The sequence below is a fragment of the Rattus norvegicus genome, chromosome 6 (genome assembly GCF_021556685.1).
Source record: "Rattus norvegicus strain SHRSP/BbbUtx chromosome 6, alternate assembly SHRSP_T2T, whole genome shotgun sequence".
NCBI lineage: Eukaryota > Metazoa > Chordata > Mammalia > Rodentia > Muridae > Rattus > Rattus norvegicus.
In genome coordinates this window covers 31,396,544-31,422,827 of record NC_141539.1, presented here as the reverse complement: position 1 = coordinate 31,422,827, position 26,284 = coordinate 31,396,544, and the positions used below count along the sequence as shown (strand labels likewise).

The following is a 26,284-nucleotide window of genomic DNA, read 5'->3' as shown; positions in this document are numbered from 1 at the left end:
ACCGCAGAGCAACTCGGGAAGCGTAGTTTATGGAATATAGACGGGAGCGCAGCCGCAGCATGACCAGGAAGTGATTGTGATGCGCTGCTAGCCGGCCAATAAGAAGCTGAATAAATGAGCCGACCAGCCAACCAGGCAAAAGGTACCCTGCCCCCTCCGCATTACGAACTAGGAAGTCATGCCTGAAGGCGAACAGCGCCAGGATGGCCTCCTTCCGGCTGCTTGCTTAAGAGTTAACTACTACTTCCAGCTCCTGATCCACACTGCTCCCCTCCAGAGGCTCAGGACTCACACACAGGCATACACCAACAGCTACCTCATATGGGGCCAGGGTAGGAGAGGAAAAAAGGACACTACGAGCACGATTAGCTTTTGTTTGGCCTTTAGTCTGAAAAAGTGTTGCTTGAAAGTGTACAACAGAGAGCGGGTGCAAGCGGCTAGGGGTCACAGAGCCGCCAATAAAAAAGAATGTCCTTAAATAAAGTGTTCACAGAGTAAAAATCAGAACTACCAGTCCTTCCCTCCAACACAACAGAGCACAGGCACAGAACCGATAGTCGATGAGCCCAAGGAGTAAGGAGGAGGCTGGAGAGGACAGCAGAGGCTCCCAGGCTGCCGCGTCCAGAGGGAGAGCCCTCTTTGGAATGGGCTGAGGAAAGCCGCCCAGCCCCCTACACACCTCATACCCACTGCTAAGGCTAAAAGAAAAGGACAAAACTCAGTCTCGGGTCCAAGGGCTCAGAACAGTCCAGGTGGGCAGGGTCCGGTTGACTGCTAGTCCCGCTTGGCCTTCTTCTTGTCACTGTTGCCATTCTCTTCAGCCCCCTCCGTGGAGAGTGCCTCCTCCAGTTTCCTCTTGCCACTCTCTGGCTGAAGCTCTACTGTGTTTCGGGGCTTGAAGCAAATGATGATGCACGTCATGTTGTCACACCCTGTACCATCCCCAGAAGTGTCTGGGGCCAGACACTGATCCAGCAGCTACAAAAAGGTTGAGGTAGTTTAGCCACAGGTTTGAACACCTTCCCGGGAACCAAGAGTACCATAAGAAGGCTTGTCCTTGCTGATACATGGTGGCAGGAGAGAAGGAATGGGCAACAATTATCACAAAACAGAAATTTTTGTGAATTTCTGAGTCCTAAGACTGTATCAGGGAAACGAGGAAAGATTCATCTTTTTAATCAGGTCTTCTAGTGTGTCTCCTAATTAACACTATTCCCAGCCTCTGGTCTCATCAAGAGAAGATGTGTCGGGGCTGGGGATTTAGCTCAGTGGTAGAGCGCTTACCTAGGAAGCGCAAGGCCCTGGGTTCGGTCCCCAGCTCCGAAAAAAAAGAACCAAAAAAAAAAAAAAAAAAGTGTCTGTCTGTGTAAACCAGGCACCCTCCTCCAACTTCAGACTCACCTCTTCCACAATGGATGACAATAACCGAAGCTCCCCATTTTCATCACGTTGGCTGATCTTTGATTGAATAAAGTCTACAACTTCCTGGCTGCTCATCACATTCCTGGGTCAAAAAATGACAGTCAGAATCCTTAATCCTACCAAAGGCATGTAGGCAGCAGTACTGATGCAGGAAACATCAACACCCATGTAATGTTCCTCAGCTGCCTTAGGCTTGGCGGGCGTTTAATATTTTTTAAATAATTACTTTATGCATATGAGTACACTGTAGCTGTCTTCAGACACACCAAAAGAGGGCGTCAAATCCCATTACAGATGGTTGTGAGCCACCAAGTGATTGCTGGGAATTGAACTCAGGACCCCTGGAAGAATAATCCGTGCTCTTAACCACTGAGCCATCTGTCCAGCCCAGGATTGGTGGTTTTAACTCACCAAGAAGCCAGCCTTGAAGCTACCCTACTGTAGTTCCAAGCCTTACAAAAGTAAGGTTGCATAAGGGTGTTTAAGGGTATTTCTTCCACCAGTGCTCACCAGATGCCGTCACAAGCAATGACCATGAATTCATGGTCATCAGTGAGAGTCAGCACCTTGATGTCAGGAAGGGCAGAAATCATCTGTTCCTGGGGGGGCAAGTTTTTGTTTCTCTTGTAGAAGTGGTCTCCTGAAAGGTAAGAGCAGTGATCAGTTTGAATAACTCCCAGACTTGTATTAGAGGTAGGTCAAATCTTTAAGGTCCACCCTCCCTTTCTAGTTTCAGATCTGCTCTCAGAATAAAGAGCTCATCTGCCTTTATCATCCAGAATACAGGAAGTATAACCTTACCATTTCACAAAGATGTTTAAGAACAAAGAAGGCATGAGATTATTCTGAAGGGTACAGGGATTAAATTTTGCTATTGGTAGTTTGGGGACACAGGACAAGACTCCAAGACTTCCCTAGTTTCTTAATCCTTACCAATGGCCCTGGAGAGGTTGAGACCTCCATTGACTCGTCCATCCATGGTGACCTTGCCACCAGCATTCTTGATCCGTGCCAGCTCCACTTCATCCTCTGGTTTGTGGTCATAGGACATATCTAAAGCTTTGCCAGCCTCAGACACCACACAGCGAGAGTCTCCTGCATTGGCCACAATCAACTGCTTCCCTCGTATGAGAGCCACCACTGCTGTTGTGCCACTGTCAGAGCCAGGCTGAAAAGGAACAAACAGAGCCGTGGGAAGCTTCTAGGCACGAGTGCTCTCCTCTGACACAGTTCTCTATCTGAGAGCTTTAACAAACAGGAAGAGCAGTCCAGAAGCAGCAGCAGCTCTCCTGCCCACTTCAAAGCATTCCTGTCCATACTACCCTCAAGAGTGTCTGCTGCAGAATTAATCCTCCTGACCATGAATTAAAGACTAAATCACCGAGGGGATGTACTGACTAACATCAAACTCAGGGGACTTGTACTTGTTCTCTGTTCTTTCCAAAGTCCCCCCCTCCCCCACACACCTCCTCTTTGCCTTCCATTCCAGGGACCATCATCTCTTCATCGTCATCCTCTTCAGCCTCCTCCGTGTCATCCTCGTCCTCCTCGTTCTCTGCCTCCTCACTGCTGTAGCCGTCCTCGTCCTCACTACATTCCTACCAGGAAGATTCCAAGCTACTGAGACTGGGATATTGAGACTTCCCCATGCCCACCTTCCCCAACTTACAACCAATCTCAATATCATGAAAATCTGAGGCAGGGGACAGAACAGCAAAAGCATGACAAACTGGCTTTCTGAACTGGGGTCGGATGTCCTCAGCACAGGGGTTTGCGCAGTCTTCCCTGGGGAAGACCAAGCCAGCCAGTTGAAAAACCTTCCAGAGAATAAACTGTTGGAAAAGGAGAAACCCAAATACCTACAATAACAAAAACACCTTCCCCATTTCATCACGTCAGGAGTCAGATCCTGAAAGGCCAGAATAAATCACTCTGTTGTGCTAGAGGGTCGAGGGTCGAGGCTGGTGACCTATTATCTGAGGTTCAATCCTCAGAACCTCCACGGTAGAGGAGAAAGCTAGCCCTCTCAAGTTGTCCCCTAACCTCCAAAAGCATGCCCTAGTACTCAGGTACACACACGGACAACACAAAATCAAATGAATGTTTATTTTTAAAGAAAAGCTATTTTTTCTGAATATAAGATTAATAAAAGAAAAAGTAAGAGGGTTAGAGGAACTTGTACTGGTGGAGACAATGTACTCAAAGGCTAAAATGTAGAATACATGAGTACTGGAAAATGATGTAAAGTATAAGGAAGAAGGGGTGAGAGAGCCAATTAGGCACTTGCTGTCAAGCCCAATAACCCAGAACTCATGTGAGAGAAGTAGAGAACTGACTCATGCAATTTATATATTCTCTGACCTCAACAAACAAGCCATGAAACTATACAGGAACACACGCGTGTGCGCGCGCGCGCGCGCGCACACACACACACACACACACACACACACACACACACACACACACACACACCTCTCTCATGAAATAGTAAAAAAAAAAAAAAAAACCTTAAAGTACCAAAGAGGCCCTCACAGCAACCTCAGTAGAGTCTGCCCTCACAGGCCCTTACCTCACTGTCATCCTCTTCCTCCTCCACCTCATCTGATTCATCCTCACTGTCCTCAAAGAACTTGGACTTAGCAACTCGAGGCAGCTTGTCAGAGGCTGAAGAGCAGGAAGGTCCAGCCTCACCAGTAGCAGTACCGGGCTCACCAATTTGGCCTGCCTCAGTCCCATGGTCTGAGTTGGAGGAAGGGCCTGTGTGGCCTTTGGCTGTGGGGCCATTTTCCTGGGAAGGAGTTTCCCTAGATGGGTCCTCAGGTCCAGCCTCACCATTGAGGCCCTGGGGCTCTGGTTCATCACCTATCCCAGTTCCAGATTTGGTGTGGGGAGGGCCCTTCTGACAGTTCTGCCCATATCGTGTCAGCAACTCTTCAATAGTCATGGTAGCCTCCTCATGCAGCAATGCAGCCTCCTCATTGTCCACTGCAGGAAAAGGCTAAGTCAGAGCCCCATACTAAACTCCTCACAGGAAGGAGACCAGTGCCTTTCACTAACTTTTGTACTGAGGACACACTTCCTCATTACCTCCCCATCTAAGGCTCTACTCACTATTCGAGTCGCAGAAGAGCAAACCCTCAGGTCTTCCTCCGTAGGCCTTTTCTGATCTTTTACTCCTTTCTTAGTTGGAAGAACATCAGTTATATTTCCCCATTTGTACCCGTCCTTTGTATTAGGTTGAAACCTTTACTCTGACCGAGGCCCAGAAAGCCCACATAATAGCTTAGAAGGGCTAAGTTGTAATATATGGCTATCAAGGCTAACAACTGCCTCAATCTTGAAAAAAAAAAAAAGCACATACATGACAACAGGAACCAGGAAAACCTCATTAGAGTAACAAAATATAATACATGTAAAAATGCTTAGAGCTATGTACTGAACAAAGGTCACTTCTCTTTATCATGACATATATAGTGTAGGTTATGGGGCTTTTTTTTTTTTTTTAAGTTTTTCAAGATAGGATTTCTCTGTGTAGCCTAGCTATCCTGGAACTCACTCTGTAGATCAGTCTGGCTTTGAACTTACAGAGATCTGCTTGCCTCTGCTACCCAAGTGCTGGGATTGAGGGCATACCACCACCATCTAGCCCATATAGGGTTCTTTTCTTTTCTTTTTCTTTTTTTAAATAATGACTTTCATTTATTCAAGGTATGATCTAGTCTTTTTTTTTTTTTTTTTCTTTTCTTTTCTTTTTTCCGGAGCTGGGGACCGGAAACCATTGAGCTAAATCCCCAACCCCAGGGTTCTTTTCTTATTTTACTTTTTATATCCTGACTGAAGTGTTCCCTCCCACCTTTCCTCACAGTGCCTCCACTGATATCCATTCCTTCTGTTTTTCTTCAGAAAAGGGCAGGCACCCCAAGGCTATCAAACAAACATAAACATGACATATCAAGCTGCAACAAGACTAGGCACCTCCCCTCTTATAAAGGCTGGAAAAGGCAACCTAGAATGAGGAAAAGGGTCTCCAGGGCCAGCAGGAGTCAGAGACAGCCGCTGGTCCCAGTGTTAGAAATCTCACAAGTCCAAGGTGCTCAACTGTAACATATATGCGGGGGCCTAGGTCAGTCCTATGCAGGCTCCCTGATTGTTGGTTCAGCCTCTGTGGGCCCCCATAAGCCAGCTTAGTTGATTCTTGTATATCCTTTTATGGGACAATTCCCCAGGTCCCTGGGAAGCCATCATTTCTCAGAACTGATAATCAACTGCTCATTTCCTTCTAACACAGATGCCACACTCACCATCATCCTCATCTGCTACTTTTTCTTTATCATCCTCATCTTCAGTGGGTCTCCCTGCAATCTGCGCCAGTTCCTTAATGACTTCATCTGTAGTCAGCTTGGCATCGATAGCCAAGAAGGCATCTTGTAAAGCCTGAATAAGCAAAGTAGTATAAGACAACTCCAGTGGATACAAATCAACTGCCCAATACACACAGTTGTAGGCATATCATGGGGATCCATATTCACAGGGGGCAGGTGTGTGTGTGTGTGTGTGTGTGTGTGTGTGTGTGTGTGTGTGTGTGTCACTCACCCAGTACACACAGCTGTAGGCACACAATGGGAATGCACATGGGGGGGGGGTGTCAATCACACCAAGACACACAGATAAAGTGGTTTAAAGACTTGAGAGAATAAGGTAAGTCTAAAAATATCCAAGTGGGAAGCAGTCTGTTTGGGGCATAGAACACTTGAAGAAGAAATGCAATAGATAAGCAGGAGCTAGAGTGCAAAAGAAAGCCAGAGTTGGAAAATACGAGAGAACCCTTCAAGTGGAGAATTGACAGTATAGAAAGACAGACCTTCTGAAGCTTGCCTTCCTTGTAGGCCTTCTGATCTTTGATAATATCAGGAAGATATTTGGCACAGTACAAGGCGACCTCTTCCCCTAAAAGAAAGGTTTTATTAACAAAACAGTGTGTCCCCACACAAGGACATAGGTGATGAACACCTTAGCACACCTGGGACCTAGCTATAGAACAACGGCAAAGGGTTGGGGATTTAGCTCAGTGGTAGAGCATTTGCCTAGCAAGCGCAAGGCCCTGGGTTCAGTCCCCAGCTCCAAAAAAAAAAAAAAAAAAGAACAACGGCAAAGTGTGACCCTGAAAACATTGGGTCAGAGATAAAACATTGATGGTCATGAAAACATTGATGGCTCAGAGATAAGGTGCCTCCTCTGAGTACAGTAATAAAGTCCTCGACATTTTCTTATCCACGATACTTAGTTCAATCCTGGAAAGTGGAAGCACAAAGAATCCCTTTCTTGTCCATCAGTAAGCCTGAGAGTGGGGTCTTAGACAGTCACCAATATGATCAGCTAGTTACCTCCATGTCCGTCGTAGACAGAAAACATAGCTGTCTCATTGTCCAGCTCAGGAATACAGTTGTGAGCATCCTAGAAGAAATAACATAATCGAGTTCAAACACAATTTCTCCTATATCTCAGGTACAAGGTACTTTCATATCTTTGTAACATAACCCTTCTCTGGCTGGCCAAACATGGACTAGAAATGAGAAAGGAAAGTAGGAGATTATAATAATACAGGAGAACAAGGCAGAGAAGGGCACGAGAAAGGACTGTGAAAAGCAGAAGCAGACCACGACCTCTGTCCATCTTCCTCTCCAGGAGATCTCGGTCCACAGACTATTTGGATATTAGCTGCTTAGTAAGCCTAGACCTGACCCTTTGGAGCTATAGAAAGACTCAGAATGCAGGCTCTTTTGTTTTCTTGGTTGTTTTTTTTTCCCCCTTTGGTTTTTGTTGTTGTTGTTGTTGTCATTGTCATCGTCGTCATCATCATCATCTTCTTTCCTCCTCTTCCTCCCCCTCTTCTTCCTCCCCTCTTCTTTTTTTAAAGACAGGGTTTCTCTGTGTAGCCCTAGCTCTCCTGGAACTTACTCTGTAGACCAACCAGGCTGACCTTGAATGTACAGAGATTTGCCTGCCTCTGCCTACTGAGTGCTGGGATTAAAAGTGTGTACCACCACCACTCAGTCTAGAATTCAGGCTCTTTAAAGTTACTTCTGAGTCCATGTGACGATGGCTCAGAGATAAGGTGCCTGCTGACAAGCCTACCTACTTAAGTCTGGGTATCCCCAATAGAAGGAAAGAACACATCCCCACAAGTTGTCCTCTGAACACACATATTATGGTACATGAACACCCTTTCTGCAAACTATGTAAATGTATGTGATAAAAGATAAAGCTACTTCAGGGCTGGAGAGATGGCTCAGTGGTTAAGAGCAATGACTGTTCTCCTAGAGGTACTGAGTTCAATTCCCAGCAACTACACGGAGGCTCACAACCATCTGTAATGGGATCCGATGCCCTCTTCTGGTGTGTCTGAAGTCAGCGACAGCGTACTCGCATAAAACAAATAAAATAAATAAAAATAATAAAATAAATCTTTTTTAAAAAGATAAAACTATTTTAGAATAAATAGTGATAAATAAACTATTTATTGAATAAATAGTGATATTCAAGGAAGAAAATGTCAAAGAAAACCTCCTTAGGACCCCTCAAACCTGAAACATAAAGAGACCCCTACAGAAGAATTTAACAGCACCAGACAACAGTGCACCAGACATACTTTTTTAAAAAAGCACTGCGGGGTTGGGGATTTAGCTCAGTGGTAGAGCGCTTGCCTAGGAAGCGCAAGGCCCTGGGTTCGGTCCCCAGCTCCGAAAAAAAAAGAACCAAAAAAAAAAAAAAAAAAAAAAAAGCACTGCAACATCTTAACAAATTCTTCCCAAAGCTTAAGAAGCTATCTTTAGCTTAGAGAAATTAGATTTACAAAGGAATTCTTACAACAAATTCAATTCCAATGGCACAGCACATCTAAAAGGAAGTTAGAAAAGGCCCTGGCCACATTAACATTTTTCATTAAAAAGTCTGACTGTATTCTAACAATTTTCTAATGTCTCAAACTAATATTGTGAAGTAGGACAAAGTTCAAGAAGCCTGTCAGGTCTTTGGTGGATGTGTTGCAGCTTATTCACCATACCCTGGAGACAATCCAAACTCTCTTCAGACAGAGGGTTAAATGCTAATCAACACTACTTTGGTTACTTACCTTGCATGAGTTAATGTCAACCATAATTTTCCTTTCTCTTTCAGGTACTGGTATTTAAAATTTTATATCAAAATTTAGAAAATCTGAATGTAGTAATTCTTCTATTGGAGCCGAACTAAGACTATGGCATAGTTTTGAGGTAAGAAAATAAATCATAAGGCAGGGAATAAAGATATAACAAAAGGATCCTCCCGCCCCCTTTTCAGGTCATCAATACAAAGTGTCCCAGAAACAAGTAAGAGTACCTTTTCGTTTCATCTCCAGGACCTAGGTAAGTACCACAGACCAAAGATCACATTCTCCTTCTTCTAACTCCTCCACTGTGAGCCATGCTAGCCAGCCTCCCTTCCATCTAAGCTGGTGTTTATCTTCCTATACCTTCCTACTCTGTTTGTTTTGGCTTTTCCACACAAGGTTTCCCTATGTAGCCCTGGCTGTCCTCATGCTCAGAGAGCTACCCACCTCTGCCGAGTTTTAGGATTAAAGGTGTGTACCCCCATACTTGGCCTGCTTTGTTCTGTGTTTGAGAGAGGATCCCATTATGTGGCTATTCTCAATGATTCTCCTGCCACATCCTCGAAAGTGCTGGGATCACAGGATAAGTCACTGTATTTTTATAGAGGTCCCTAATATTTCTGATATGCAGTTGATAGAATTAGCTGATAGAGAAGAGAGGGTATATGGTACTACATGATCTTCTGGCAACTACCTTGTAGTGTGTGTGTGTGTGTGTGTGTGTGTGTGTGTGTGTGTGTGTCAATTTTATTATCTTTTATAATATGGAGTAACAATAGTTTAACCACTTCATCTCAGGGCGGTCACTAGGATAATACAAAATAGGTAAAAGTCCACTGTATACTGTCATTTGCTATATACTCTGCTCTAAAGGTTGGCACACGGTCCACACTTTTCTTGTTTGTCCTTTTTATTGAGGAGAAATGCCCATAATAGATTCCTCTCACACCCAGGTCTTAGTTCCCAGAATGATTCCACACTACTTTCATTTTTCAGTGAGATTATCAATGGGCGTCAGTATTTGGAATTGCCCCACTTTCTCTAAGAACTTTAATTTACTTACATCTTTACTCAGAATCTTTATTCTTGGCTTTTTTGTCCTTTCCTAAGCCACAGACAAGTATTCTGACACTACCTCTAGCAATCAAGAAAAACTCATCCAAATTTGTATAACTGCCAACTTCTTTCCTTAGCCATGTACCAGAAACGCTGAGCACTGTTGGACACAAAATATATGAGGTCATGTTGACTGCAGCCACTACTGCCATTCAGCATTTGTGTGTGTGCCTGTACATGCTCTGCACACAGCCAGTCTCAATCTTTCCCACACTGTTCCAGTTCTCAGTGCTATTGTTCTCTCACTCTTAGCTGACAGGCTAAGATATTCCTTACATATTCCTTACCAGAAATACCCATCTTCAATATTCCACTCCAAGGTTCTCTCTTTCTATCTTTATCTAAATTTCCTTTACCTCCAGTTCTCTGTCTAGATTAACATTTCCTCTTCAAGCCTGATCAAACACTTCTGTCAATAAGAGCAATCCAAACGGTTCTCTCATGTTCTCCTGTTCTCTCTCTCTCTCTCTCTCTCCTCCTCCTCCCCCTCCCCCTCTCTTCTCTCCCCCCCCCACCTCCCCTCTCTATTCTCAAGTACTTCTTTGAACTTCTATACTTTTAACTGCTTGTTCCTATAGGCTGTCTCTTCCACTTAAATACTCCCATAAATAGGAACACAGAAGACTCCATTAAAAGATAACAATTGAGCTTCCTCCCACCTTACATCTATCTTCTTTAACAATATTAGGTTTATTCATTTTACTTTTTGTGGTTTTTTTTTTTTTTGGTTCTTTTTTTCGGAGCTGGGGACCGAACCCAGGGCCTTGCGCTTCCTAGGCAAGCGCTCTACCACTGAGCTAAATCCCCAACCCACTTTTTGTGTGTTTTATCTGCATGTTTGTATGTATACCATACGTATGCTTGATGCTCAGAGGTCAGAAGAAGGCACCTGGAAGGAGGGTTACAGATGGTTGTGAATCATCATGTGAATATTGGGAATTGAACCCAAATTCTCTGCAAGAGCAACAAGTGTACTTAACCTCTTAAATCATCTCTTGAACCTTGGTCTTATTTCTTGCTGTGGAATTTTAACTGCCCTAGCAACACCTCATAGCAGTCCGTCCTCACCTTCCTAGCTGCCATTCATCACAGAGGGTAGCTTTCATCACATTGTTCCTGTCTTACTCTGCTTTAATCCCCCTTACACGAGTACAACCCAATGTCCTAATCCCAAGGCTACTTTCCAACTACTCCACTTGTAACACAAATGCTCCTTCTACTACCCAGCAAAGAATGGATACACTCGGTCTTTTCTCCTATCCTTCCTCCTACCACTACCTCCCTGTACATTACACTCTACATCCCAGTGACTCTAAGGGGCCTTTCCCAACTATACCTGTGCTCTAAACCTGCAGTATTTCTTTTCTTTACCAATAACTGGACACTGAACAAATACTACCTCATATTGTCATACAATGTTCCATGAGAAAGAGGAGTCCTATGTCCAAAGCCAGATTTTAAACCAGCATGCAAAAGCAAAGATTGTCTTAAATTTCCTTAGCACTCTGGGGTCAAATGCTACCACAATATAGCAGATCCTCCATGTCTGCTCGGGATGATGCTATGGTTATATATGGTTTGCTATCCAGAAGTGTATGTATATGCTCTATAGAGGCCTGGCCCCCAGTGTGGTAGTTTTAAAATAACAGAACCTTAAAGTAAGACCCAGTAGAAGGGATTTAGGCAGAGGCCCCAACCTCATGAACAGAGTAATGTTGGCTTTCAGGAATGGGTCAAGTCTGGTAGGGTGTATTAGTCCTACAAGATTGCTTATCATGAAGAGAGAGACAGAAAGAGCCTGAGTCATCTCTAGTCTCTTGCTTCCTTTGTCTTAACAACAAATGATTTCCTCTACATGTACTCCTAACATTTGCCACATGGCTCTCAACAGAGTGGAGCAAATCATGCTTTAACCTCCAAATTTTGATCTGAGACTTTTCTTTAATAAAGGTATTTTGTCACAGCAATGCAAAACAGATTAACAAAGATGGAATGTTCCCATAGGTCTCAGGACAACTACCTTAAAGATATACTCTTCACTTGCTGCATGACACCCAGAAATATAATAATTACTATGATGTCTAAAAGAGATGACTCAGAATACACCCAGCATGAAGTCACCTGAGTAAGGCTACTAGACCTTGGTTTTACTAAGTCATATATCCCACAGCCCTTTTGACATTCTAAACAATGGGTTCATCCACATTAATAAAGGGTTAGTTAATTCTCTTCTCTGATGCCAATCTTCTGACAACTGTTCTGTTTTGAAATCAACCACGTAATTAAGATTTATGCTATACACATTTATCTAAATCCTTGTTAAGTCAAAAGATTCAATAGCAGTTAGGAAGGAAATTAATTATCTTTTTAATTAAAAAAAAAAAAAAGCCAGTGGGGGCTGGAGAGATGGCTCAGTGGTTAAGAGCACTGACTGCTCTTCCAGAGGTCCTGAGTTCAATTCCCAGCAACCACATGGTGGCTCACAACCATCTGTAATGGGATCTGATGCCCCCTTCTGGTGTGTCTGAAGACAGCAACAGTGTGCTAATATAAATATAATAACTCTTTTTTTTTTTTTAAATAAGCCAGTTGTAGTGGCATACACCTATAATTCCAGAATACGGGAGGTAAAATCTGGAGAATCAACAAATAAAAAGATTAGTTGGGCATTGGTGGTACATGCCTTTAATTCTAGCACTTGGGAGGCAGAGCCAGGCATGTGAATGAGGCCAGTCTGGTTTACAGAGTGAGTTCTAGGACAGCCAGAGCCACACAGAGTAATCCTGTCTGGAAAAACCAAAAACCAAACCAAACCAAACCAAAGAAATATTAAATATCCTCAACTATACAATGAGTTTGAGACCAGCCTAGACAACACCAGACCCTGCCTTAAATAACCAAACAAAAGGACCAGTGATAGGGCTCTGCAGGTAAAGTTACCTGCCATCAAACCTGATGTGCAGTCCATGGGTCCCACATAGGAGGAAGGAGAGGACACCCACAGGCTATCCTCTGACCTTCACATGTACACTATGGCATGGGAATGGCTCCCCACACACACACACACACACATAAGAAATACATGTAATAATAATAAACAAATCAAACAGCCCTAAAGGATAATGTAATATCATATAACTTTAAAAATTAGGCGTGTTCACGCTGGAGAGATGGGTCAGTTGGTAAAATGCCTACCATGAAATTGAGTTCTATTCCCAGCACTCAGAGAGCGCAGGGCTCCATAATGAGACCCTGTCTCAGAAACAAAGCAAAGCAGCCGGGCAGCAGCACACATCTGTGACCCTATCCCTGGATGTGTGGGGTTGGGAGGCAGAGACAGGCAGATTTCTGGAGCTCTTCAGTGTCATTTCATAAAATATGATGACAGAGCTTCAAGAAGACACAGGAAATCACCTGATGCCAATTTCTGGCTGTTACTTAAGCACATGCACCCATGCACACAAGCACATAAGTAGGTATGACACACACAATACATCATTATATGCATGTATTTGTTGAAGAATAAAAACTAAGTCAGGCATGGTTAGTACATACCTGTAATCTTAGCAGTTGGGAGGTAGAGACACAGAGAGCCCAATACAAGTAGATCATTCTAGGCCATTTAGGGCTACATAATGAGATCCTGCTTCAATCCCTCTACCATCAAAAGAAGGAAGAAGGAGAAGGAAGAGAAGGAGGAGGAAGAGGAAGAAGAAAAAGCAGCAGCAGGGGCAGCAGCAACAGCAGTCCTCGTACAGACCATAGAATAGTGGTTCTCAGGGACTGAAGAACTGTCCTGTGAGTAGAGTTCTAGTTTTCCAAAATGAAGAGTGCTGAAAATGAGCTACAGTGAATCTGCTGAACACTACAAAACTGCACTTTCATTGTGAAATAGGGCTTTGTGTAGCAGAGGGAATCCTTGAACTCCTTCCTGCCTACCTCCCAAATTCTGGGATTAGACACGTACTATCACATTCAGCTTTAAGTTGTACACAAGTGGTTAACATGTAAACTTTATGTGTAACAATTAAAATCTTAGCCAGGAGTGGTAGCATACACTATTACAATCCCAATATTTGGGAGGCATGGGGAGCATGAGTACTGCAGTGAGTTAGAGGCCAACTTGGGCCAACCAGCGAGGACTGTCTCAAAAAGACCTGAACACAATTAAAAACAAACAAACAAACAATTCACAACTCACTTTCCCCACCAAAAAGTCCAAGATAATATGGTTTCATTGGTGAATTCTACTAATAGAAACATTAATAAAATTGGTCCTATTAGGTAACATAAGTAATTGAGACACAATTTAAATAGTATGGTAAGGTTTAAGTGAACTATATGTAATATAACACTATTAATAATAATAATTTGGTTTTTGAGACAGGGTCTTACTATATAGCCTTGGCTAGCCTAGAACTCACTATAAAAATCAGGCTGGCCTGAGATACGACTACCTCTACTTCCAGAATGCTGGTATTAAAGGCATGCAATATCATACCTTCTTCATTTCACATAAGGTACTTGATAATCTTATCAACAGGCTAACAGGGTCTTTGTGGATTCCAAGAAATACTTGTATCAATTCTCCACATATTCTCCAAAACATAGATTAAGTGGCAATATTTCTAACCTATTCTATGAGGCCCTATTATCCTCATACTAACACCAAACAAACCAGTTACTTGGTGGTGGTACATGCTGTTAATCTTGGCACTCAGGAGGCAGAGGCAGGTGGATCTCTGAGTTCAAAGCTGGCCTGATCTACAAATTGATTTCCAAGACTGCCAGGGCTCTGTTAAAAAAAAAAAGGGGGGGGGGGGGCTGGAGAGATGGCTCAGTGGTTAAGAGCACCGACTGCTCTTTCAGAGGTCCTGAGTTCAAATCCCAGCAACTACATGGTGGCTCACAACCATCTGTAATGGCATCCCATGCCCTCTTCTGGTGTGTCTGAAGACAGCGACAGTGTACTCCTATACAAAGTAATAAATAAAATCTTAAAAAAAAAAAAAAAGGCACCAAAAAACCCTGTCTCAAAAAAACAGCACCAAAGAAACAAAACAAGGGCTGGAGAGATGGCTCAGTGGTTAAGAGCACTGACTGCTCTTCCAGTGGTCTTGAGTTCAATTCCCAGCAACCACATGGTGGCTTACAACCATCTTCAATGCAACTTTATGTCCTCTTCTGGTGTTTCTGAAGTGTGACAATGTACTCACATACATAAAATAGCCTTCAAAAAACAAAACAAAACAAACAAAACAAACCTCAACAAAATAGTAGCCAACCAAATCCAGCAACACTTCAAAAGGGTTATTCATACTTAACGACCAAAAAAATTCATATGCTGAATACAGCTAGGCTTAGCATTTAAAATTAATGCAGCGCACCAAAGCCACATGGTTAGCTTAATAGATTTTAAAACATAAATAAAAGCACTTGACGGGTGGAGAGAAAACTCAGCCATTAAGATCACTTACTGCTTTATCAGGACCAGAGTTCAAATCCTATCACCCACACACATTAGGGAGCTTACAAACACCTGAAACTCTACCTCCAAGTGATTCTACGATCCCTCCTGGACTCTGTGGGCAACTGCACATACACATAAACAGACAAAATAAAATCCTTATTTAAAAAAAGGAAAAGAAAAAAGGCAGCATTTAACAAAGTCTAGGACTTAACCAAACTAGGGGAAAAAAGAACCTCCTCACACTGGTAAGAGCTTATCTGTGAGGGATTAACATACCTCAAAAGTATTCTCAAAATACATAAAAAATTCAGTGGTCAGTTTTTTCCTTATACACCAGGCAGTGGACAGAAGTTCCTGAAACTCCTTCCTATGTTCAATCAGTTTGCCAGTACAAATCACTGAATTCAGGAAAGTATTTAGTGAGTCCAGGCTTGGGCATCGAACTTTCTCAACAGACTGAGGCTCAGCTTTCATGCCCTTTGGTAATCACATTTTTCAAGAATCTTTATACATTCTGTTGTAAGCCCCCTGAACTCCTTTGGTGTTAATGAAATTATTGGCCATTAATCAATCAGCCCCTCTACTGTCCCTGGAGGTTAAGGATGTGTGCGGAAGGGCCCTAACTATCTACTGCACATCACTTTTTCTTGTGACAAGTCCTCATCCTAGAGATACAAAGGAACTACCAGCTATCATGCAATTCATTAGCATACAAAAGACACTACTTTGATGAATTCAAGGATTTTAATGTGACAGAAAATATGGGGAAAGGGCAAATATACATTTCCTAATATCACTCATAGCAACTCCATTCTTAGGTATATACCCAAGATTTCTTTCCACACAAAAAGTTGTATACATATGTAGGCAAATGTGCAAATCTTAACACCTATCAGCAATGAAGAAACAGAATTAGGAGAAACATTATTCAGCTATTAAAAAAGGATGGAATGGGGCTGGAGAGATGGCTCAGCGGTTAAGAGCACCCGACTGCTCTTCCAGAGGTCAGGAGTTCAAGTCCCAGCAACCACATGGTGGCTCACAACCATCTGTAAAGAGATCCGATGCCCTCTTCTGGTGTTTCTGAAGACAACTACAGTGTACTTATATATAATAAATGAATAAATCTTTAAAAAAAAAAAAAAAAAAAGGATGGAATGAGTCAGAATACATCAATGACACTTTAAAATGTCATAGCTAGGAGGATGGAGGAAATAGCTCATTGGCTAAAAGCATTGGTTATTCTTGCCGAACCAAAACCTGGATTTGGTTCCCAGCACCAACATGGTGACTCAACTATATGTAACTCCAGTTCCAGAGGATCCAACACCCTCTTCTGACTTCTATAGGAACCAGAGACACTCCTGTGAGGAGCTCAAGGTCAACTTCAGTAAGTTTCAGGTTATATAAGACCATTTCAATCAAAACAAATAAATCGTGCAACGCATCTTGAGAGTTTTCTATTCAGAATGATATTCAATTCAAGATGTTCTTTAAAAAAAAATTAAGATTATCTTTATGTGTATGGGCATTCTGCCTGAATTATCTGTGCATCACAGGTGCACTTGGTACCCAAGAAGGCCTGGAGAAGGTGTAAGATACTCTGGAACTGAGCTACAGAAGGCTGTTGTTAGCCTCCATACCAGGGTCCTTTGGAAGAGCATCAAGTTGCTCTTTTTTTTTTTCTTTTCTTTTTTTCGGAGCTGGGGACCGGAGCTGGGGACCGAACCCAGGGCCTTGTGCTTGCTAGGCAAGTTCTCTACCACTGAGCTAAATCCCCAACCCCCATCAAGTTGCTCTTATCTGCTGAGATAACATCTATTCAACCCTTCAATAATCTTTTATGATGACCACTCAAAATTAAGACTCAAAACATACCAATACCGTATAGGGTACCGTGATCCAAACCTGTAATCCTAGCACTCAGGAGGTGGACAGGATACCTGAAAGTTCCAGAACAGACAGGGCTACATAATAAATCCCTGTCTCCTCTCCTCAGCTTCTCAAAAAGGCTACAGAATTAACAGTAGGTAAAGGCACTTGCCACCAAGTCTGGGCAACCTGAGTTCAATCCTTAGGACCTCCATGGTAGAAACAGAAATAAAATTTCCACAAGCTGTCCTTTGAATTCCACATGTGTGCTATAATACATGCATACCCACACCCAAACAATGCTTTAAAAAAAAAAAAAGACACAGACAGAGTTTTTTAAAAGGGGGAAAGTAGTGGGCTGGAGAGATGGCTCAGCAGTTAAGAGCACTGGCTGCTCTTCTAGAGGTCCTGAGTTCAATTCCCAGCAACCACACGGAGGCTCACAACCATCTGAAATGGGATCTATGCCCTCTTCTGGCATCCAGGTATACATGCAGAAAGAACACTCATTAAATAATTTAAAAGGGAAGTGTTTGTTGAATTTTGTAAAATCCCAACTCTCCACAAAACTGTTTTCCTCCTGTCAGAGGAGCCTCGACATTCCTTTTCCTTTTAACAGTACACTGTGTTTAAACTGAACTTCTCGTAAGTCACCAAAACCTCACAATTTTTTGTTTCTCAGCACCTCTCCCCCCTTCTCTTAACTCCACAGGATACCTCAAGTTGGAGGATCCCTCCAAACCACAAAGGGGAACATCATTACAGTACTGACACCACCCCCCCATTCTAGTTCCACAGCAAGAGGGTTGCAAAGAGGCAGAAGGTATAAAATGCCAGCTTTTGATGACTACCACCACCCTTGCTTCAAGAGAGGGAGTAAAACAGGTCTAAGGCTGTGTCAAAATTTTAGTAACTTTTGTAGGGTACACTAATATAACCTTACCTGAACCCAGTCTTTAGAATCAAGGCAACAATGTAAATTGGTGGAATCAAACCTGTTCCTCAGGAAAAGAGGAACCAAGACATAGCATAACGCTTCCCCACCTTTTTGGCCTATTGAGGGATACATACTCTTAGGTCAAGATCTTATTGTCTGATTCTTTGAGACTAGAAACTATAGTATCTTTGTAACTTCCTTATAATAGCAAAGATACTATGTAATACTTTCAGGGAAGAAACAAACCTACAAAGAAAGTATCCATGAAGCAGAAAAGGATCTGAAATGAAATAGTACTTCAAGATTAGACATATTTACTCAAACAAAAGTCAGTCCAGGGAAAGCACAGCAGGAAGGCTTTAATGCTCAGATTGACTTTTGGAATGAAGATTAGGGTCTCAAGAACAGTTGAGCAAAATTCTACACACTAAACAGCTCTACACTCAAAATGAAGTACATCTCCAATCACCAATGGAGGAACCAAAAAACAAAGGGAAAGGCTTGGCAGAGAAGTGAAATCACAGAATTCCTAGATCTAAAAACACTCAAGTAACAATTCATAAAGAAAACTAGAAAGAGTTCCCCCCCAAAATGGAAAACCATTTCATTCCACATAAATATAAATTAAGAAACAAGAAACTTGAAAAGTCTATGAGATGAGACTAAAAGAACACCATAGCCAATGCAAACACTAGCCAGACTAACAAGGCTTTCCTGCTAAGCCCCTCCCCATCTCCACCCCCACCCCCACCCCCACCCCACCCCCCACTCCCGAGAGAATGCGGTTTCAGCAGAGGCCAGAGGAGGGCACTGGATTCGGTGGAGTTGGAATCACAGGTAGTTGTGACCTCCTTGACATGGACACTGAAAATCATACTCTGGTCCCCTGTAAGAACAGCAAGTGCTCGTAGCCACTGGGCCATCCCCATGGCCTTCCTTCTGAAGCTATATTCAGTTATCTCTAACTTTACCCAGTCAGTGCCGCTGAGAAATAGGAAAGCTGTACTTCAGTTCCACACCTATAGGAACAGCACCTACTGTCTTGAACAACTTAATAAAATTCTTTGTATCAAGGTACAAGTACCCTGATCTTTCTAGGCCTCAATTTCCAAGCTGTCACATGTGAGTGCTGAGCCAGATGAGTAGGACCCTCTCCTTCCTGAAATTGTTCATCTAGACGCTAGACCTAGATAATGCTAGAGCCATCATCAAAGGCTGGTGAGAATAAATTTTTAGTCTGAGAACAAACCATTTAGGTTCACACTGTCATTCCAGAGCTAACCACAGGGAGGAGTGAGGGAATTTGAGAAAAATCCCCAAGGGAAACTGTTTGGCTGTTACCTGTAGCCCACCTACTCAATGGATAAACCCTCGATTCCAGACATAATTACAGCACTTCACTAGTCCCTCTACCTAGACTTCACACAAAATTTCTCAAAGACACATTGTCCATCTTTTCACTTCCATCCTACCACCCAGTTTTCCCTGTTTAATGTAGTTTCACATCTGCTCAACATTATTAATCCAAACGGGTTTTTTCCCCTTTCATCCAAAGTGGATTCTTCTTAAAAAAAAAAAAAAAGTTATTCGTAAATGGTGACGAAAAAGATTGACGAAAAAGCTGAAAATCGAGTAAACGAAATTATAGGCACAGAAAAACGACAACTCAGTAAGTTTTAAAGAAATCGAGTAAGAAAAAAAATCGCAAGCATATTTAAAAAATAAAATAAAAGCAAGCCTAATGACGGACACAATTCTTTTCCCAAAGGTCGGAAAAGGTTTCGAAAAGAATACTAACGAATGACAATTCTCGAAGGTCAAGCGGGGCTTCTGAAATTAACACGAGGTGTCTAAGGCTAAAAGCAACTGAGGGTTAAGAATGGGAAGCACATTATTACCCGGGCTCCTTTTCGCCATCAAGTTTGTAGCCCCAAGAGGCCTGCCACATCACATATTTGAAGAATAAAAACGAACCAGTCATTCACATCCATTCGACCAATAAGCGAACAAATAGCAAGTCTTCCCTCTTCACTCTGACAACTACACCCCATGCCGCCTGTAAACCTGGAGGGCTGGGCTGGCACCAGAGGATGGCGCGAAGGTACGGAGAGACCGCGGCCAGTGGGCGGAAGGTGCCTCTTCTCACATGGCAGGGCTCCCGCAGCCACTAGCCATAAGGCCGCGGTCCCCAAGCTCCAGCCGCTCCTTCTCCGCCCGGATCCCGCGCTCGCCGCCACCTCCCGCACCGCGGCTGCAGGCTCTCGTCAGGGACCCTTGCTTGAGGAGAACCCCATCCCCCTCGCTCCCTTTCTCTGTCAGGTTCCTGCCATGCAGTGACCAGCTTCTGGGGCCCCGTCTCACCTCCATGGAGACGCGCCAGCCTTGCATGGCGGAGAAGCCGTAGGGCAGCGGGAGCCGCGGGGCGCCAACCCCGTCCCCGGAGCACTTCACCGTGTTGGGCTGAGAGAGGTAGGCACCCATGGCGGCGGATGGCTAGCTGCCTGTGGGGCAGGTGAGCGGGACGCGACCCTTGCCGGCGCCGGAGCCGGGGCCCCCGGGGGCGCGCGTGGCAAGGAGCGGGCCCGGCTGCGCAGCCGACGCAAGGTGCCGGCGAAAGGCGCGAGGCCGGCTAGGAGGCGGTAACGGGACGGGAGCGGGGAGAGGGCGGAAGCGGAAACCGCGCTACTACAGGCCCCGCCCTACTGGCGCGGTGAGCCGCTGCGGGCGGTCATTTCCTTAGCAACTCGCCCCGCCCTCGGGGACAACGGCCCGCCCAACCGCCGCTCCCGCGAGACTGATTGCCACGCCCACCAACGGACGAGGCCGGAGGGAGCGGCGACAATGTGCGGCCATCTCCTCTCCAGCTGTGCATTACTCTAGGGCTGTTCCTTCAGCATTTTTTGCCTCAAGTCTCTTTTGTGTGGTACCTGGGGCTTCCAGTCGCGTCCTGCGGTTTTTGTCAGCCCTGTCCCTCCCTCTTTCCCTCCACACACCGTCAGATTCCGACAAACCCCGCCGGATTCGTTTCAATTAAAGTTGACGAGCGTTTGTTCTGCGCTTCCGCGGTATTTGGCCAGGCTCTGTGAGGCCTGTACTGACAAAGGAAAGCGGAGACCTAGGTCTGTGAAGAAAATTCGAATTAATACAGGGTAGAAACTGCTTGCTGCAGTGCTGGGTGAAACGAGAGCAAAGAGGCGGGAATGAGATGCTTCTCGCCAACTGTAGATTTAAGACCCTCGGAGAAGGTGCCAGAGGGTGGCGTTAAGCCGCGGGAGAAGGGAATGCGGTTACAAGGCTGTAGGACTGAGGGAATGTAAACTACATTGGGGGAGGCTTACTGAGGAGGACTGGGTTCCTTGTGGAGAAAGATTATGTAGGAACAGATCTAGCGATGGCCTTAAGTATCAAGATGGGTAATGTGGACGTCTTCGCTGGTGCAGCCTTTTTTGTGTTAGTCTGATTTTGTGTGCACTGTACAACAGAAGGAAGAGTGGTGGGTACTGTAACTGGTTAGAATGCTCTTAATCTGAACGTGATGAACTAAGACTGGGGTCCTGGTTATGGGTAGTAAGTAAAGATGGAGGGACAGTACGGCAGATTCTCTTCAGTATAGATTGTATATAACGGAAGGGAATAATTCTCCGAAAGTAAAAGAAAATCAACTGATTGGAAACAGAACTAGGGACTAGAGAGCTGCCTCAGAGGTTAAGAGCACTGGTTGCTCTTCCACTTTAGCCTGGTTCAATTCCAGCACTCACATGGCTGTCTTTCGGGTTCCAGGGAGCCAGACGCCCTCTTCTGGCACCAGGCGTACAAGTGTCACACAGACCTACACGCTGGCAAAACACATATACATAAAATTTAAAAACCAAAAAACTAAGCCCAGAACTATAGCTCAGGCCAGTAATTCCAGCACTAAAGAGACTGAGGCAAGAAGATCACAAATCCCAGGTTTCAAGTTAACCTGGGCTATAGAATTAGACCCTCTCTCAACTCAAGCAAATCCCAGAATTAGTTATGGTTCTTCAGTCCAAATTTCTTAATTATCAGAAATTACTAGAGTTGGTCCTCTCAACACTCTCCTTCTGTGGGTTCTCAAACTTCTCATTTCCCTAATAACTCAAAGTTCAGCATTCAGCATCTTGTGCCATTAAAGCCACATTTTAACCCACAAAATACAGCTCTCCACCTACCTTGGCTTGAAGTTCTCTAGGTAACCCTTGCAGTAGTTTGGATCCCCATTAATCGTTCCTGTGTCCCCATTGTCACTACATACTGTGTGCGCTAAATCTTAAATTTGGTATGTGCACCAGGTGGGGAGAAACACCCATTTAAGCTGAGAGTTCCCTATTAAGAGTGAAAGTTGGGGTTGGGGATTTAGCTCAGTGGTAGAGCGCTTGCCTAGGAAGCGCAAGGCCCTGGGTTCGGTCCCCAGCTCCGAAAAAAAGAACAAAAAAAAAAAAAAAAGTGAAAGTTCTGGGTTGGAGTTAGGGCATGAGGGTAGATTTGAATGAGGCTTGCAAGCGGTCGTGAACCTCAATGAGATCTCTGAAAAAGTGGTACTGGGGAAGCATGGAATTACTCTGCTGCTACTGTTGCTGTTTATTCTTTAGGTTTGGTTTTGTTCCCCAAAACATGAGAGTGGTATGACATAATCCTAGCACTTGGAAGGTGCAGATAGAGTCAGGAGCTCCAGGTCATCCTTGGCAACATAGCAAGTTCTAGTCTTGCCTGGGCTGTACTAGATAGACTCTGTGAAAATAAGCACAAGACGAAAAGACGTTGTGAAAAGAAGATGGATTTTGCTGTGTATTATCTTTTTTTTCTTTCAAGTTATTCGGGTTAATTTCATCTGTAAGAAACAAGAATTTTAATCTTGAAGATTGTTTTTAAGACAGAATTTCTCTTTATAGCCTTTAGTGTCCTGGAACTCAAATCTACCTGCCTCTCCCTCCTGAGGTTAAAGGTGTGTGCCACCACCACCCAGCTCAAGATTGATTTTAAAATAAGAAAAGCTAGGGGTTGGGGATTTAGCTCAGTGGTAGAGCCTTTGCCTAGAAAGCGCAAGGCCCTGGGTTGGGTCCTTAGCTCCAAATAAATAAATAAATAAATAAATAAATAAATAAATAAAAAGCAAGCTAAATATATCCCAGGTACTCCTGAGATGAAAGTAGAGGGCTGCAAGGCCAGCCTGGGTTACTTATATAGGACTTCCAGAGTTCCAGACCAAGCCTGAGCTACTTGGAGAGACTGCCTTAAAAAACAAAACTCTAGAGTGCCAGCTTCTCTACACAAGTACTAAAACAAACCAAAAACTCCTGTGTCTATTACCATATAAATGCTAAGTATGGAGTAAAATCCCATTAAATTGTTGGATGGCCTGAAACACAACAGGAGAAAGACAAAAGTAGCTAATAAAGATGGGAGGAAAAAAATGAGGCACTGGGAACAAAGTCTTGAAGACAAAATAGAGACACTAAAGGAGCTCATGCAAGTTGAGGAAAATAAGGATATTGTCAGATCCCTATATAAATATGTAAGGATATTATCAGATCCCTATATAAATATGTAACCCATCATTCATTTTCATTCCTTCCTAACCATAATACACTTCTTTTGACTCTTGGTTTTGACTTTTGTGTTTGAGTATCTTGTGTATCCTGGGCAGGCATTGAATTCTGTGCAACAGAGGCTTTGAATCCCTGTTCCTTCTGTCTCCCAAGCCCTGGCTTCACTACCTTGCATCATCAACCTGACTTTCACTCTTTTTTTAAATGTCTGACTGCTCTGTCTTTTTTTTTTTTAAAGATTTATTTATTATATATAAGTACACTGTAGCTGTCTTCAGATACACCAGAAGATACATCAGATCTCTTTACAGATGGTTGTGAGCCACCATGTGGTTGCTGGGAATTGAACTCATGACCTCTGGAAGAGCAGTGCTCTTAACCGCTGAGCCATCTCTCCAGCCCCCTGACTGCTCTGTCTTAAGACACACCAGAAAAGGGTGTCAGATTCCATTACAGATGGTTGTGAGCCACTATGTGGTTGCTGGAAATTGAACTCAAGACCTCTGGAAGAGCAGTGTTCATAACCTCTGAGCCATCTCTCCAACCCCTGGACTTTCACTTTCTCCCCCCCACCCTGGAGCTGGGGACTGAACCCAGGGCCTTGCTGGACTTTCACTTTCTAAAAGTATAAACTGCAGGGGTTGGGGGTTTAGCTCAGTGGAAGGCCCTGGGTTCGGTCCCCAGCTCCTAAAAGAAGAAAAAAAAAATATAAACTGCAAAACCTTGGCTTATCATAGTGATAGAACCAGTTCCTACATGTGCTTTTGAGGGGCTAGCCTGAATGATAAAGTCGTCTCAACATTATACAGCGTATTTGTTTAAAAGCAAAGGGTTAAGAAGCAGAAACAGTCCCCAGCTCCGAAAAAAAGAACCAAAAAAAAAAAAAAAAAAAAAAAAAAGAAGCAGAAACAGGGGGTTGGGGATTTAGCTCAGTGGTAGAGCGCTTCCCTAGCAAGCGCAAGGCCCTGGGTTCAGTCCCCAGCTCAAAAAAAAGAAAAAAAAAAAAAAGAAAGAAAGCTGCCAAATGTCATTTTAAAACAGTTTATTTCCATTTGGCTCTCCTAAGAGAAGAAAGTGCTTGAAATGACAAAGGTGCCTTAGGCCATGGTTTTTCAAATACAAGAAATAGGGACTAGGAGTGCAGCTAAGAGGGAGAATGCTTACCTATGGAACAAGAGGGCCAGGTTCAATGCAAAGCACTGAAAGAAAAAAGCATGTGGGGAGGGAATAATTGTGAGCGCCTTACGTACACTTGCAGATCTTTGGAATTCAAGGGACCTCAGTGCACACAATATTGCTTCAAAAGCCAAATGCTCTAACTCTATTTTATGAGACCAGTTCAGTTGTAAATGTAAACCCAAGACCACTCAAAAAAAAAAAGTTAGTCCATATGATGCAAAATATATATTCATTTTTTTTAAAAAGTACATTTTCTAAAGGTGCCTTGGAAACACAAGATCATCAAAAGGCAGCACACTGCAGATTGAGAAAACGATTTGAATGGAAAGATGCTAAGGGAGTGCTCTGTGGGAAAGGGAGAAGAGCAGCAGGCAGACAGACATCCAACCAAGCCTTTCCTCTTTCAGGCTTGTCTCAGGGTCCGCAATCCAGCTTTGACCCTTTTTTGTGTATTCACCCTGAAGACATAACATCACTCATACAATGTTAGAACGGAAACCTAGCAGCGCTGTTTCCAGTGTTGGGGGCTGAACTGATGGCTGTACATACAAAACATGCAGTCTGTTAGGTGTTAACACATGATTGGTTAAAAAAATTAATACTTGTTTCTCAAGGCAATAGCACTTTTATTAGTACGTTCCTTCCTGGAGTGAACAAAGGCAAAAGACTGCTTCAGGGAGGAACACCTCGGCAACAAGACACCGGTAGAGCACTTCCACAAGGCACACAAAACCTTGGCAAACATAAAACCTGGGCGTGCTGGGCACTAGGAAGGTGGAAGTAGGATGGTCAGAAGTTCAAGTCCTCCTTGGCTACCCATAACAAGGCTAGTCTGACATGCATGCAATCTATCTGAGAAAAGGACTCAGGCCTGAGCACTAAAGTCCCTGCCTCTCAAGCATTAGGACCTAAGTACCGATATGCAGAATCTACAGAAAAAAAAAAAAAAAAAAAAACCAGACACAGTGGTGGGAGTGTCTAATGCCAACCATGGTGGATGGGAGGTGGAGATAGATGGGTCCGTGGAGGTTTGCTGACTACCTAGCCTGGCCTACTTGCACAGAGAGACAGACACAGAGAGTTAGACATTGAAAGCCAAAGACCAGAGATAGATTAGAGATTGAGAGCTAAGAAGGAATACAGAATTTTGAAGTTACTAGAAGAACTAGGGAAGAGTCTGTGTCTGAGCCTGTGGGCTAGGTGTACTCAAAACAAATGTGTGTGTGTGTGTGTGTGTGTGTGTGTGAGAGAGAGAGAGAGAGAGAGAGAGAGAGAGAGAGAGAGAGAGGAGAAGGAAGAGGAGGAGGAGGAAGAGGAGGAAGAGGAGGAGGAGACAGACAGACAGACAGACAGACAGGGTTTCTCTGTGTAGCCCTGGCTGACCTAGAATTCATTCTGCAGACCAAGTTAGCCTCCATCTCAGAGATACATGTGCTTCTATCTCCTGAGTGCTACCAATCTGGCCTGTTCTGGTTTTTGAGACATCGTCTTATCACGTAGCCCATACGAACTTCAAATTCTTAGTCCTCTTGCCTCAGCCTCGCAAATACAGAAATTACAAGCTTGTCCCT

The 26,284-nt window shown here is 43.8% G+C and overlaps 1 protein-coding gene across 1 annotated transcript; it reads right to left on the bottom strand.

Annotated features, from left to right (window-relative positions):
- Window positions 1-365: 365 nt before the first annotated feature.
- Ppm1g (protein phosphatase, Mg2+/Mn2+ dependent, 1G) lies at window positions 366-20,569 on the bottom strand. The gene is made up of 10 exons (NM_147209.2): window positions 20,326-20,569; window positions 6,807-6,876; window positions 6,284-6,369; window positions 5,724-5,856; window positions 3,992-4,407; window positions 2,889-3,020; window positions 2,356-2,590; window positions 1,933-2,062; window positions 1,402-1,504; window positions 366-978 (listed from the first exon to the last, which is right to left on the bottom strand). Exons 1-10 carry the CDS (start codon window positions 20,443-20,445, stop codon window positions 775-777), a joined length of 1,629 nt encoding a protein of 542 aa, NP_671742.1. The 5' UTR covers window positions 20,446-20,569; the 3' UTR covers window positions 366-774.
- Between the last annotated feature and the right edge of the window lie 5,715 nt (window positions 20,570-26,284).